Source organism: Ovis canadensis, chromosome 3, assembly GCF_042477335.2.
Source record: "Ovis canadensis isolate MfBH-ARS-UI-01 breed Bighorn chromosome 3, ARS-UI_OviCan_v2, whole genome shotgun sequence".
Lineage (NCBI taxonomy): Eukaryota > Metazoa > Chordata > Mammalia > Artiodactyla > Bovidae > Ovis > Ovis canadensis.
The window spans coordinates 218,845,131-218,859,897 of record NC_091247.1 but is presented as its reverse complement, the minus strand read 5'-3'; the positions used below and the strand labels follow the sequence as shown (position 1 = coordinate 218,859,897).

Sequence of the window (14,767 nt, the reverse complement as noted above, 5' to 3'; positions counted from 1 at the left end):
CCCACCTGTCTCATAACCTGCTTGCTTCCAGGTCTGACATCCGGGGACTCTGTAGCCCCCTGTGATGGTGGACAAGTCTCCCTCATGCCTGCTGTACATTCATTCCTTGTGGGGTTGGGGTGCAGTGGAGTGGGGAAGCTGCTTCCCACCCATATGTCTTGGGAGGAAAGGGGATTGGGGAGTTTCGGCGGCGGGGGGAGCAGTAGGCCTCTCCAGTGGTGTTGGGAATGTGGGAACAAGAGCCGGCCCTCCTGGTGGTCTCCATCCCTGTGGCCAGTTCCCACAATTTTTCCAGAGTTTGCCTTGAGGTTTCAGGGTCGTGGGAGCAGGAAGTGCTGAGGTGCTAGGAGCAGCCAGTGGGGTGAGGGCTCCTGGTTCCCCTGGGAAAGAAGCCACCAGACCTGCAGGGGGGATGGGAGGAGGGGCGAGGAAAGAGTTCCCATCCCTCCTCCCCATCTGCTGAGCCCAGCTCCCTCATCCTCTTGCCACCCCGAGAGTGGAATTTTCCTGTAGGACCAGTTCTGACTCCAAGCTGGGTCTTGGAGCTGATCTTGAACTGGACAGCCTTCTTGGGGAGTAAAGCAGTGAAAGTGTTAGTCGCTCATTCATGTCCGACCCTATGCAACTCCATGGACTGTAGCCCCCCAGGCTCCCCTGCCCATGAGATTTCCCAGACAAGAATGCTGGAGTGGGTACATTCTCTTCTCTAGGGGATCTTCTTGACCCAGGGATCAAACCCAGGTATTCCATACTGCAGGTAGGTTCTTTACCATCTGAGCCGCTAGGGAAGCCCATGGTTCTTGACGAGGGGAGCGGTAAGGATAAGAATGCAGCCTGCAATTCCAGACTGCTGGGCTCCAGCTGGGCCTTGCCTCCCCATAGGGGGAGTGCCCTCCTGACCCATCCTGGTGCAGGGTCTCTCCCAAGGCCAGCAGGGTCAGCCTAGGCCCCTGTAGGCTGGGCTTTCCCCTGGGGCGGGTGCTCTTCTGAGCACCTCCTGCACCTGGCCTGGCTGCCATGTCCTCCTCAGTGGCTCACCCTGGGGTCAAATGACATGGAGTTGGTGGGAGGTGAGAGGAGCAGGTGAGGGGACCTGCTGTCAGGCAGCTGCCGAGTGGCCAGGGGCACGTGGAGCCCTAGAAGGAAGCAGCTCCAGGAGCATGCATGGGAGGGGCTGAGCAGTGGGGGGCCAGGGAACGGGGCAGGCGTCCCCCAGAGCAGTCAGGGACCGGTGGGCCACATGGGCAGCCCTGGGTGACCCCTCAAAGGGCCTTTCTCCCCACTCCCATCTCAGCCCAGGCCTGAGTCCGCATCTCCTGCCCTAAACCACCCCCACCTTCCTTCTAGGTGGCGCCGTGTTAATTTCTGCGTGTCAACATATGGTGCTTGGTGGGAACTCCCAGAAAGCGAGGATCAGTCATCACGTCTGTGGAGGCTGAGATGGGGTTGCGGGGGGAGTGCGTCTGCCAGCCCTGCTGTAAGAGAATCAAACTGTGACAACTTTATCTGCTCCATGCTGAGGTGTGACAGGTCATCAACCCCAGAACCTGGAGCTAAAGGCCATGGGGTCCATCCTGTTATTGTTCTAAATGGCAAACTTGAGTCCTCTTGGGCCGGGGTGATAAGGAGGAGGGGGCAATGCAGCCTGCAGGCTGACCAGGCCCGGGGCAGAGCTCCTCCCCACAGGAGGTGTTCTGGACAGCAGCGGCCAGTGCCAGGGCACTTTTCCTCGCTACTGGGCTAGACTTCTGGGGTCCTCCTGCAGCGACCCAGCCCTTAGCACTGCCCCCACCCACCCCTCAGGCTTCAGGAGCTGCCTGACTGCCTGCTCCCCACTCACTTCCTATCCCAAAAGGATGGTGACTCTCTGGGTTTTCTAAGAGAGGCCCATTTTATTATTTCCTGAATAAAGTGATTTTTAAATGCATTTAAGATTTGGTAGGAATTTTCATATAAGTAAGCTTATATGAAAGTGACATTATTAATTGTTCAGTCATGTCCAACTCTGGAGAAGGCAATGGTGACCCGCTCCAGTACTCTTGCCTGGAAAATCCCATGGATGGAGGAGCCTGGTAGGCTACAGTCCATGGGATCGTGAAGAGTCGGACACGACTGAGCAACCTCACTTTCACTTTTCACCTTCAGGCATTGGAGAAGGAAATGGCAACCCACTCTAGTATTCTTGCCTGGAGAATCTCAGGGACAGAGGAGCCTGGTGGGCTGCCGTCTATGGGGTTGCACAGAGTCAGACACGACTGGTGTGACTTAGCAGCAGCAGCATGTCCAACTCCTCACAGCCCCATGGACCATAGCCCCGCAGTCTCCTCTGTCCATGGGATTCTCCAGGCATGAATACTGGAGAGGGTTGCCATGCTCTCCTCCAGGGGATCGTCTGCACCCAAGGATCGAACCAGGTGTCCTGTATTGCAGGCTGATTCTCTATCATCTGAGCCACGAGGGATGCCCATAAAAGGGAAATACGTGGCAGGCTAGCCTGGTTTCCACCTCGTTCCATGCCTAGAGGTGGTCTCTTGAGCGGCTCACCTACCCTCAGACACAACCTAGACCTTGTTGAATTTGTCTCCTCAGAGAGGCCTCAGCCCCTTGAGGCCATCACCTCTATCATACCACCATCTGCTATGTGAAAACACTGGTCCAATTGTGTATTTTTATTATTTTAAATTGTTTTTTATTTTTTTGGCCATGCCACGTGGCATATGTGATCTTATTTCCCCAACCAGGGATCAAACCTGTGCCCCCTGCACCGGAAGCATGGAGTCTTAGTCACTGGACCACCAGGGAAGTCCCTCTTAGTGTATTTTTGACGGTACCACCCAAAATGAACCCCTGGAGAGCAGGCACTTTGCTCGGCCCATCACCACACATCTCTCACCCCTGGACCCTCACCAGGAACACACCAGGCACCAGGTGTTCTTGTTGGATTTTCCGTCTTCTCGGTCTGGCACCTGGCCCCTTGCTCTCAGCCAGAAACCTGTAACACCCGGGGGGCACCCCGTCAGAAGCATTCTAAGTCCGGTTGATGAGTTTGTTTCCACGTCTGAAGGGTCCCACAGTGAGAGGCACAGGCCATAGAGCTCCGTCTGTCCCCATGTCCAGTGGTTAAGTGGGTGACCCAGAGCCTGGGGCCCCTGTGGCTGTCTCCTTTGCTACCAGAGGGCTGCCCATCTCCTCCTAGATGACCTCAGAGGCCAGAAGACTTGCAGGATGGTGCCCCCTCCCAAGTCCCCACAGGGACAGCAGGCAGGATCCCACTTGGCTCTGGGCCCTCTCCCAGGCTTGGGCTGAGCTGGGTCTCCTCAGGGGTGCTCCCAAGGGACCAGTCCTCAGCTTCCTGGGTCAGAAAGTTCTCAGGATGGGCCAGGTCAGAGCTGGCCCCAGGCTTCTCCTGGAATTTCCCGTTTCCTGGAAGGAGGGTGAGGGCCTGTTCCTTTGCATCTCCATGGGATAAAGGGGCCCAGCCTGGGGTGCTGTCTGGAATTTTGGGTGCTCGGTGATCTGGTCACCAGGGGAGCCGGATACCCTCTTAGCAGGTGTCCCTAGACCAGCCATTCGGGCCAGTTGCTTATCTCCCTCAGGCCTCAGCTCTGCTGGAAGGCTTCTCCTGTCTGCTCTCCTGGGAGACATGGCTCTGGGCAAGCCCCTGCCTCATGGTGATGGCAGGCAAGGGCCTTGCATGCAGTGTGACGCCAGCCCCAGGCCCTCACGTCTCCCTCCAGCTGGGATTTCAGTCTTGCCTCCCACATCTCAGCAACTCAGGCCTGTGCAGGGCCCTGGCTCCCCTTCCAGCTCCAGCAGCCTGCCATGGGCTCAGTAGATGTTTGCTCCACTATAGTCTGTGGCTCCGCCACTTTTCCTGACAGTTTTCTCCCAACCCTTTCACCTGGGCCTGTCCCCCTCCACTTCAAGAGGGTACACCTGGGGCTTGTCAACCCAGACCTAGTGATGAGAAAGTCAGGCTTCGGAGCTGACATCTGGAGAAAATCACCTGAGGCTGAGGACCAAACGCGGTCGGTGGGACCCTGACACCCGACCTACCCCCAGCCTCTATTGCAGAGCACCAGGTCCAGGATACCAAGCAGGGCCTCTGTGGCGGAGCACCAAGTCCAGAAAACCAAGCAGGGCCTCTATGGCGGAGCACCAAGTCCAGAAAACCAAGCAGGGCCTCTATGGCGGAGCACCAAGTCCAGAAAACCAAGCAGGGCCTCTATTGCAGAACACCAAGTCCAGAAAACCAAGCAGGGCCTCTATGGCGGAGCACCAAGTCCTAACCCCCTGGACTCCCACCCTGCCAGGGTGCACACTGGCTGTCACGTCCTAGTCTCCTAGCTGTCCTAGTCGCCACCAAAACCTGCTTTAACTGGCTAGGTGTGTGTGTGTGTGTTGGTGGGGGTCACTCCATGTGTGTGTGTGTTGGTGGGGGTCATTCTGTGTGTGTGTGTTGGTGGGGGTTATTCCCTGTGTATGTGTGTGTGTTGGTGGGGGTCATTCCATGTGTGTATGTGTGTGTGTTGGTGGGGGTCATTCCATGTGTGTGTGTTGGTGGGGGTCATTCTGTGTGTGTGTGTGTTGGTGGGGGTTATTCCCTGTGTGTGTGTGTTGGTGGGGGTCATTCTGTGTGTGTGTGTGTTGGTGGGGGTTATTCCCTGTGTGTGTATGTGTTTGTGGAGGTCATTTCCTGTGTGTGTGTATGTGTTGGTGGGGGTCATTCCCTGTGTGCGTGTGTTGGTGGGGGTCATTCTCTGTGTGTGTGTGTTGATGGGGGTCATTCCATGTGTGTGTGTGTTGGTGGGGGCATTCTGTGTGTGTGTGTGTTGGTGGGGGTCATTCCGTGTGTGTGTGTGTTGATGGGGGTCATTCCATGTGTGTGTGTGTTGGTGGGGGTCATTCCCTATGTGTGTGTGTATTGGTGGAGGTCAGTCCGTGTGTGTGTGTGTGTGTGTTGGTGGGGGTCATTCCATGTGTGTGTGTGTCGATGGAGGTCATTTCCTGTGTGTGTGTGTGTTGGTGGGGGTCATTCTGTGTGTGTGTGTCGGTGGAGGTCGTTTCCTGTGTGTGTGTGTGTGTCGGTGGAGGTCATTTCCTGTGTGTGTGTGTGTGTGTGTGTTGGTGGGGGTCATTCTGTGTGTGTTGATGGGGGTTGTTCCGTGTGCGTGTATATGTTGGTGAGGGGCCATTCCCTGGCCCTGCACCTGGAGCTCTGACCGAGTGCCTGCCCATCAGATGGTTCCTGATAGTTCCTCGACCCATTTGTACTGTTTTGTTTTGCATTTTGGCTGCAGTGGATCTTGCTGCACACAGGCTTTTTCTTGAGATGAGTGGGGCTCTTCTTACGTGGAGCAGGGGTTCTAGGGGCTTCTGCAGTTGCGGCACTCGGGCTTAGTCACCCTGCAACACGCAGGATCCTCCCAGGCCACACTGGCAGGCAGATTCTTAACCTCTGCACCTCCAGAGAAGTCTGCCCCATTTGTGCATGAAGGGGCTCCCTGACTGCGTCACAGGGGGACACCCCCATGGCCAGAGGCGACCAGTTGGTGCCCTCAGCCTCTGCGGTCTCACCGAGATCTGATTTGCGGTAGACCCCCATCTTGGGGTACGAAAGAAACAGAACCGACACAGTTTGCTCAAGTGACATATTTCAATATAATCTCTAAAACTCTATGAATTGAACAGATAAAATACCTCTGGGCTATTTTGTTACAAAATATTTGCCATTTGGATTTGTCGCTGGGTGCAGCCACCTTGCTTTTCTTTCCCTTGAGAGGCTGCTCTTGACGGGTAAGGAGGCGTACGCGGCGACAGCAGGGGTGCAGCGAGGGTGTATGTACAGCAGGACACAGGGACAGACAGACCGGTGGTTGGCGGGGAAGCCTACTGGCACACTGACGTCTGGCAGGCTGTGGGGGCCAGGGGGCGGGGTCAGGGCTGAGCACGAGAGTGGGTGCCTGTGCACACCAGCTCCAGCTCGGAGGTGGGCTGGCCCCGCAGGGTGGGGGAAGCTAGGTTCATCTTCATCTCCGGCTCCTGATTCTGACAAATGGGTGAGACCGGGAAGGGGCCAGGTCCCCAAAGTAAGGCCTGGAGCATGGACAGAGCAGGGCCACCTTGGGGTCAGTGTGCATCTGCCCAGGAGGCTGTGTCTTAGAGGCTTGAGGAGCACTCCACGGGCCCCTCGGTAGGGGTTGGGGGGCAGGAGACCAAGAGCACCTCCACTGGGCCCTCCCGGAGGGTGGGGTCCCTGACGTGGCCACGGCTGTGCAGAGGGCCTGAGGCTTGTCCCAGTTGTCTGGGGGTCGGCTCTGGGGCCCGGCACAGAGGCGGGCCCCAAGCCTAGCTGTTTGGCCCATCAGAGAAGGGAGGTTCAGAGGCTGGGAATCCTGCGCCCCCAACTGTGAGGAGGCCCTGCTGCCCCCTGTCCCAGGCCTGCAGGGGTTAAAGCCCCTCACAGCTCAGGGTCGGCTCCACATGCTGCTGACTCCAGCCTGGTCTGCTTCCTGGGGCCAGCATCCCCAGGGCACCACTGGGGCCCAGGGCAGCCACAGCAGTGACCGGGGTGGGGGCAGGGGGAAGGGGCGGCGGTGGGGGGCAGCACTAGGGGTGCAGCCCTACCTGGGGAAGGCCACTGAGACACCTGAGCTTCGCATCCTCAGTGGAGAGGACCACGCGTGCGCCTGCCCTGAGCCCCCCTGCTAGTCTGGGCATCGGCAGAGTGGGAGGAGGCACTTCGTCAGCTGTGTGAGCAGATGACGAGGGGCCCCAGGACCCCCACCCCACAGACACATCCTTTTCCTTCTGAGCCCACACCCCTGCTCCCAGGCCTCGGGCACCGGGCACGTGAACCTGAACCGTGCCTCCCCATTGGTTGGCCGCTCCATTTGGAAAGGCTCTGATTGGAGCGACCCTGTTACAGAAAAGACACGGGAAGGGGGCCAGGACAACAAGGACTCGGTGGGGGGGCAACGGGGGGCACAGACGGGCTCAGGCGGTAAATTGGTCACATGTTAGGGACACGGGCTGACAAAGAGCCAGAAATACACTCACTGGGTGACATCACAGTGACGCCTGTGCTCACACACGTACACACGAAACTAGGTCACCTGGGATCTCTGAGAGAGGGAGGAGTCGTGCCTCCTTGCGGCCTTGGGCCTGCGACTGGGGCATGGGGTGGGGCTGGGGAGAAGTGAATTCACTCTAGGTCCTGTGTTCAACTGCCATCTCTCGGGATGACCTGGTGCCGCGAGCGGCAGGACACTTAATGGAGGATGGCAGTGCGCTGTCAGCTCAGGACCAGAGGAGGGTCCAGCCTGGTGGGGGGCAGACCATCCCTGGAAGGGCTGTGACTGGGGCGGGCCGGCCTGCGCACAGAGGGGTTGCACAGAGGCTGGCTCTGGCTCTGCCAGGTGCTGGGGAGATCAGCGAGCCCTGCGTGGTGCTCCTTCGCGGTTTCGAGGGTGTAGGGACACTTGCAGCCACCCCTACTGGAGGCGGGCCTGCTGCCTTCTGGGGTGGGGGCGGGAGTTAAGAGGGCTAGTTGAGGGTGATGGCGCAGAGGGGAGATGTTGAGCCTCTGAGCACCTGCTTCTGCTTGGGTGCTTCTGCGTGGGCACTTCTCGCCCACTCTGTGTCCACGGCCCTCGTGGAGGCCACAGAAGTCATTCCGGGGTCGGAGTGGGGAGGTAGGGCCCGGCCTGACCTGGGTGGGAGTTCTCGCTCTGCTGGTTGTGTCTGCCCCTGGGCAAACCCGGCTTCTTCCTCTTTCTGCTTCTACATCAGGAGGACCCAGTTTTCCTATGTGTGTGCACGTTTATGCCTCGGGCACACACTTGACACTCTGCGGCTTAGAGAACAAGAAACTCTATAAAAGGTGCATTTTGTAGCTACGTGACCTCACGATTCCTTGGCTCTGTGGACCTGACTGAGAGAGAGCTGAGGGGCGCCCCTTCCCTCCCCCATTTCCTGAAATCTCAGAAGCCTCGGGGCAGGCAGTGCCCCAGCCCCTGAGGAAGCAGGAGAATCCCCTCCCCACCCCGCCCAGGGCCAGATGGGTCAACGTCCCGGGGCACACAGGAGGGGCCTCCTGGGACGGCTGGGCTGAGGGGCGGGGAGGGGCATCAGAGAGACCCACCCCTTTCCCCAGGCCTCCCCCTGATCTGGCTGCTCCAGGGATCCAGGGCCAACTGGCCCCCACCCAGTGCGGCGTGCCCAGTGCTGGGGCAGGAGCCAGACCACCTTCCGTGTGAGGCTCAGGTGCCAGCCCATAGCTGTCACACCTGCCTGCCCTGCCTGAGGGCCAGGGCCTGGCAGACCCGGCCCAGGAAGCTGGTTAGGCCCTCGGTTCCTGTCGCCCTCAATCCCTGGTCCAAGAGGCTGGAGGGGTGGTCAGGATAGAAGAGGTCTAGCTGTGCCAGGCTGGGTGGGGCCCCAGAGAGCCAGAGAGGCCGGCAGATTGGAGGGGAGGGCTGCTCGACTGAGGAACGGAAGCTTGGGCCGAGCAAACCAGGTGCCAGGGACAGGAATTCTCTCTCCAAAATGACAGTGATGGGTGACCAGGAACGCGGCGTGCCGGGCGTGGGGAGCAGCGGGCGGAGGGGCAGTGGGGGCCCTGGCGTGGCCCCCTCCCTCTGCGACAGCAGTGTGGGGAAGAGGGGGGGCGTGTCTACACCAGGCTCCTGGAGCCGCTGGAGCAGCGACGTTGGTGCAGCAGGGAGCCAGGCGGGCAGAACTGGTGTGGGTGGTTGTAGGGGGGTGGGGGCGGGGGCAGCGGGGGCCGGTGGACCACCTTGACCGGGGAGCCTGGGCCGCCCAGGGGCGTGGAGCCGCAGGAGTCAGAGGAGGCTGGGGCATAGCAGGAGAGGGCCTGGCTCAGGAGGGGCTCCATGCGGGCCAGGCAGGGCTTGTCCAGAACAATGACCTTGACTATCTGCTGGCACTGCACCAGGGTCCCGGGGGGCGTGGGCGGTGGTGGCGGCGGAGGTGGCGGCTGCTCCCTCGAGGGGCTAGGCTGCAGGTCTGGCAACGGCGCTCCCCTCTCGGCCCCCGGCCCGGAGCTGTGTGGGGACACCTGAAGCCTGTTGTGAATTGACACCTAGTTTAGAAACAGCCAGAGAAGTATGAAATGTTACAAGACTAATTCCCAGCTGCTGGGACTGGCCTCCCTCCCCGCCCACCCCCCCGCCCTTTCCCAGCTCCTGTGCCCACGAGGGGTTCGCCGGCCCCACTCCCCATTTCTCTGCCACCTAGAGGGCACCTGGCTGCCAGACAGAGGCGCTGGGCTCAGGCAGAGCCCAGAGACTGCTCTGCTCTGCTCCGGCTGAGCCTCCTGGCTCCTGTCTGCGGGGTGGGCAGTTGGACCAATGCACTCAGGTTATGCAGTGTGATCTCCCAGACCTGCTGGGCGGCCCTGGGCCACGCGGCAGCGCCCACCAGCCTCCCCACTGGCCTCAAGCTGGAAAAGCAGGAGTAGCTCTACCGCTTCCCTGTCTCCCAGGGGTATGTTGGGGACACGGGGACAGGGTCAGGAGGCAGGTGGCTTTCAGCCTTGCAAGCCCCTCCCCTCCCACCAGCTTTGTTAGAGCGAGGCCTCATCATCACTGTAGAATCACAAAGATGTCTAAACCCCAGAATTCCAGGGACCCCGAGGGGCGGTCCAGGGACCTGCCCCATCCTCCCAGACTCCCCAGGGCCATGCCCACACATTCGAGAGCAGAGTCCAGCCACAGTCAGGTCCTCAGCTGCCTTTCTGCCCCAACTTGGGTCCTGGAGAAATCTGCCCTGCTGCCAGAGGGGGAACCCAGAAAGGACCCCTATTTTTCCCCTGGGTTGGAGTGTGAGGGGGTGGTCCCTCCCTCAGCCCATGGAGGACACTGGGGACTAGCCTGTCCTTTTCTTGCTAGCAGGGATAGTGGAAGAAATAGCAGGATTCTGGAAGGAGGAGTTTAATTAATTCCTCATCCCTCCAGTGCCCCAGCCTGTAGATATAACACACAAGCCTTTCTGGACTCTTGGACCTTTCCAGGGGTGGCTGAGACCCTTATCTCTGGGGTTGCTTCTGATTGTCCTGGGGGCATCACCTCTCAGGGTCAGGATGGGGGAATACTAAGGCTGCAAAGGAGGGGACCCTATAGCCAGGCTAAACCATGATGGCCCTGCCCTACACTATCTCAGAGCCCTAAACCAGCAGGTCCTGACCCTATTTACTGGCAAAAGGTGCAATGTCAAGAACTCCCCCTTCCTGGGTCCGGGTGCTGCCCTGACGGGTCACTTGGCTCTCCAGTCCTGCTCCTTATCCCCCAAATCCAGCCCCGCTTCTTTGGTTTTCACAAGCCCCACTGCCAGGGTCTGCAGGCCATGGGCTCTACTCTCCATTCTCAACCTTTACCTTGGCAGCGTTTTCTAGGCCTGAGCTTCTTCCCCCTCCCCCGCTACTCCCTGCTCTATTCCAACAAAGGAGTCCCCAAGGCCCTCAGTGCCCAGACAGGGCAGAGCAGGGCTGCGCCCCCTCCCTCTTGGGGAGTCCTCTGTGGCCCTCACTGGGACAGGAGGCTTCCTTCCATCCACTGAGGGGTGGGGGGCAGCTTTTTCCCCACCTGCTTTGAGTTATTCTGAGTTATTCCCCGCTCTATTCTGCTCTATTCTGAGTTACTCCCCGGGAGGAAGTGGCCTGAGACTGTGGGGTCAAGGTTTCTGCTCACTGCTCCCAGACTTTACCGCAGCCCCTCTCGGGGCAAACACCTGACTGCCCTGGTTCAGACCCTCGAGCCCCCCGCCCCCCCATGGCTGCAGCTCTGGTCTCGCCCTGCGCCTCCTCCTCGGCTCCCTGTCCCTGATCCCCGCTCTGCTGTCTGTACCTCCCTCTGCCCCACCCAAGCTGGCCCATCCTTATCTTCAATAGTTAGTAAGTGAAAAGCAGGAAGTGACAGCAGAACATTCTCTCATTCTGACCCCCCCAATCCCGACTCCCTGCTGATGAAAGAAAGAAGAGAGAGGGGAAGGGATGGAACATGAGTAGCAAGCCTGACAGCTCAGACAAGCTGGAGAAGCGCCTGCCAGCAGGCGGCCAGGCAGTGACGGGGTGGGGGGCGGAGGACGCGGGAGCTTGGGGTCCAGCAGAGAGGCGGCGAGGCTACCCTCGGTGCAGGGGAGCGGAGGCTGCCGGGGGCCCTGGGGCTAGCCTTGCAGATAGCCACGTGGCCCTCTGGACCAGGGGAGGAGGGGGCGAAGGGCCCACAGACTGTGGTCCTCCCTGGGCAGGGGCTCAAATGCATGGGCAGGGCTGGTAACTTGTGGTGTTTATCTGCAAGGCTGGAGAACGGGCAGCTGCAGGAAGATGGGCAGGGGGGTGGTGGTCGCGGAGGATGGAATACCCACCCTGGGGGCTTGCCAGCTGCTGGGGCAGGAAGCTCCTCCGTGTGAAGGTGCCTCCTCCAGACACAGGTGTGTGGGGGGTGGGGGCTACAGGGAGAGTGAGGGTTTCCTGGGGCTTCCCCGAGCTTAGTTGGGCTGGGGCAGGGCTCCTCTTTCAGAGCCCTAAGAGGGGGCTCCTCCAGCTTGGAGTGGGGGCTCTGTGTGACCATGAGGGGCCCTGGAGGCCTGGCAGAAATGAGTGAGGGGCCCACGGGGGTCCAACGGGAGTCAGTGGGGAGGGCTGGGGTCCCCAGGCTTGCAGGGCGACTACACGCCCCCTCCCAGGCGGTGCTCTGGGACTGGCAGGGAACAGCTGCTCCTGCCACTCCACCAGTCCCTTCCCTCCAACTTGGAGGGTCTTCAGACACAGCAGTGCCCACCGCCCCCCCCCCCCCCCCCCGCCAGGAGAAGCCCTAAGACAACCCCAGTCCCACCTTGCCTCACTTCCTCCAGCACATCCCACCCCATGGCCAGCTTTCCGGGTGGCTCAGCTGTGTTGAGCAGACACTTTATCCTCCCAGCCGCCCCCACTTTCCCCAGAAGCGTCGACTTGGGGACTGGACCTGAGGGGTGATTCTCGGAGGGGCCAGGCTCCCTCCACAGAGGCTGGCAGGACGTGGGACAGGGGACATGGAGCATCAGGATCATAGCATATGCGGGGTGGTGGGTTTAGGGGACCGTGGAGGGATGCTGTGGGCCTGCTGGGGGCTTCATCTGCACGTGTTAGTCTGGGAGCTCAGCCTGGGGGGCTCAGTGGGCTGGGCATCCGGGGAACTGGAGGGGGCACTGTGGCTTAATTAGGCGCTGGAAGAGTGGCATTACCCATGCTAGCAGTAACTTTTAATTGTATCTCTTGAAATTGGTAATATGGTGAGTCGGGCTGGGGAGGCATTGATTAAAACCTGAGAAGAGAAACAACAGAGACAGTGAGAAGAGGGTGGGGCACGCAGACGTACTCACCTGGGCGACCAGGCCTCCACTCACCTCCACCGAGCTCTCCGTAGCCTTCTCCCCCGCGGCCGCTGCTTCCCTTTTGGCTTTGAATGCAAAGAGCACAGGGCTCACTCTCCACCGCCCTATTCCTGCACAAAGCCCTGCCTACCCGCCCCCACCCCACCCCACACCTCCCAACCTGGCATCCTTCTGGATCCTCCAGGGGCCCCACAACTGTGTGGGCAGTGGACTTGGTGCCTGAGCCCAGCTCTGCCACTGAGCAGCTGTGTGACCTTGGGCAAGATGCTACACCTCTTTGAGCCCATTTTTTCCTTGCTGGATATTGTCGAATCTCCTTTACCCTTATCAGAGCCCCGGATGGATTGTGCAGAGTGGCTGTGAGGAGGCCTTGGTTCTCAGCTCCCAGGGGCTCCTGAGTGTCTGTGGCACAGACTCTGTGAGGGAGGGGTCCCCATTCCTTTCTTGTTCCTGTTACCGAGCTGAGTGCTGAGGAGTCAGTGAGCTGCACGCACCCCAGGCTGAGCCTGGTGCAGGTAAGAGCAGTCTGTGATTGCTACCAGAGATTTCTTTTTAAAATACATTTATTTTTTTTTTGGCCAAGCCCTGTAGCATGTAGGTTCTTAGTTCCCTGACCCAGGGAACGACCTGTGACCCCTGCATTGGAAGTGTGGACCACTGGACCACCAAAGAATTCCTATCTATGAGGGCTTGCTTTTCTTTTCTATCAATTTTTACTGGAGTACAGCTTTACAATGCTGTGTTAGTTTCTGCAGCAAAGTGAATCGCCCAGACGTATACACACTGCTGCTCAATCGCTCAGTTGTGTCCAACTCTCTGCTACCCCTCGGACTGTAGCCTGCCAGGCTCCTCTGTCCATGGGATCCTCCAGGCAAGAATACTGGAGTGGGTTGCCATTTCCTCCTCCAGGGGATCTTCCCGACCCAGGGATTGAACTTGCATCTCTTGGGTCTCCTATTTTGGCAGGTGAATTCTTCACCACTGAGCCACCTGGAAAGCCCCATACATATATATACATCTCTTTTTTTTTATTTCCTTCCCATTCAGGTCACCACAGAGCCCTGAGTAGAGTTCCCTGGGTTGTAGAGTAGGTTCCCATTAGTTATCTCTATTATACAGAGAAATGTATATATGTCAATCCCAGCCTCCCAATTCATCCCACCCCTCCTTCCTGCCTTGGTATCCATACATTTGTTCTCTACATCTGTGTCTCTATTTCTGCTTTGCAAATAAGATCATCTATACCATTTTTTTTTTTCGGATTTCACATATGTGCGTTAATATATATGAGGGCTCTCTGATGGGCCTGGCACACCCTGTGTACCCCCAGGGACAGCTTGAGGACTTCTTCCAACTCAGTCACCCCTGACTCCCTCCCCCACCCCCACCAACATCCTAGAGCCCTCTGCCAGGGTCCTCTGATTTCTCACATCCCTGGGAGGGCACCCACTCCCTGCAATACCCACCCCTCTGCTTTCTGTAACACAAGAGGAAGCTGGGCTAATGTTTGGAACCAAGGACCCTGCTGGGGAGGGAGCTAATGGATGAGGCCCTGGAGACGCACATTGCGGTGGGGGGAGGCCGGGAGCTGCAGGCCGTGCTGCAGAGAGTGGGGCGGGGTGTTCAGGAATCAGCCACCACTGAGGTTTGACTCCGGGGTTTAAATAGCTGTGAAAACAGGCGTGTGCTATGACCGTAGACATAAAGGGGCCGGCTGACAACAGGGCAGGTGATTAGGAACTCATGGTGGCGGGTCAGACCCACACACAGAGGAGACATCACAGTGAGGGTCTCCTTGAGCAAAAACCGTGCTTGGAAAACCAATCTCATCTCCCAGCTGGTGAGGCCGGTCCTGTGATGCTGTCACAGCACCTCGGCACCGTGGCCGTAACCGACGGGGTTTGGGACCAGCATGGAGCCCACTGGAGGCTCAGCTCAAACTGACGTCCTGCTGGGACCCTGGTTTCCCAGGGCTTGGCATGAGGCACACAGCAGGCGCTCAGTAAGAGTGCATTACTATAAGGATGAATGACTGAATTAATTAATTAGTGAAGAGTCCCGGATGGTTTGCTAGGGTTTGTTGGGCTGGGATTTAATTCTCATGCCACCACTCCTTCTGATTCTTTTTCCTCTGGGGCACATCTTCTCCCTGCAGGGTGGGGGAAGGAAAGGGGCCGGGGACAGAAAAGTAGGAGGGGGGCCAAGGGAAGGGAGGAAGAGGTCTACAGAACATGGCCACAGGTGACAGAAAATCCGAAGCTGGCTGAATTCATCCGGAGTGAATAATTCAACCTGGAGAAACCATTTGAGACACTGGGTTTGAGGGTTCATGTGGGTTTCAGGCTGACTCAGGCCTGGGATGAGAGAGTGCTGG

At 58.8% G+C, this 14,767-nt stretch overlaps 1 protein-coding gene across 2 annotated transcripts in view; it reads right to left on the bottom strand.

Annotated features, from left to right (window-relative positions):
* Positions 1 to 8,585: 8,585 nt before the first annotated feature.
* The window catches only part of IQSEC3 (IQ motif and Sec7 domain ArfGEF 3), an 86,395-nt gene continuing 80,213 nt past the window's right edge, over positions 8,586 to 14,767 (bottom strand). Inside the window, exons 13-14 of one of the 2 annotated variants that reach the window (XM_069581548.1) lie at positions 12,406 to 12,458; positions 8,586 to 9,103 (exon numbers count right to left, since the gene is read on the bottom strand). In XM_069581548.1, coding sequence (XP_069437649.1) covers positions 8,675 to 9,103; positions 12,406 to 12,458 — 482 coding nt within the window. In that variant the 3' untranslated portion in view covers positions 8,586 to 8,674. Of the gene's footprint in view, positions 9,104 to 12,239; positions 12,324 to 12,405; positions 12,459 to 14,767 lie in introns of those variants that run through there. The other variant, XM_069581549.1, reaches the window with a different exon arrangement.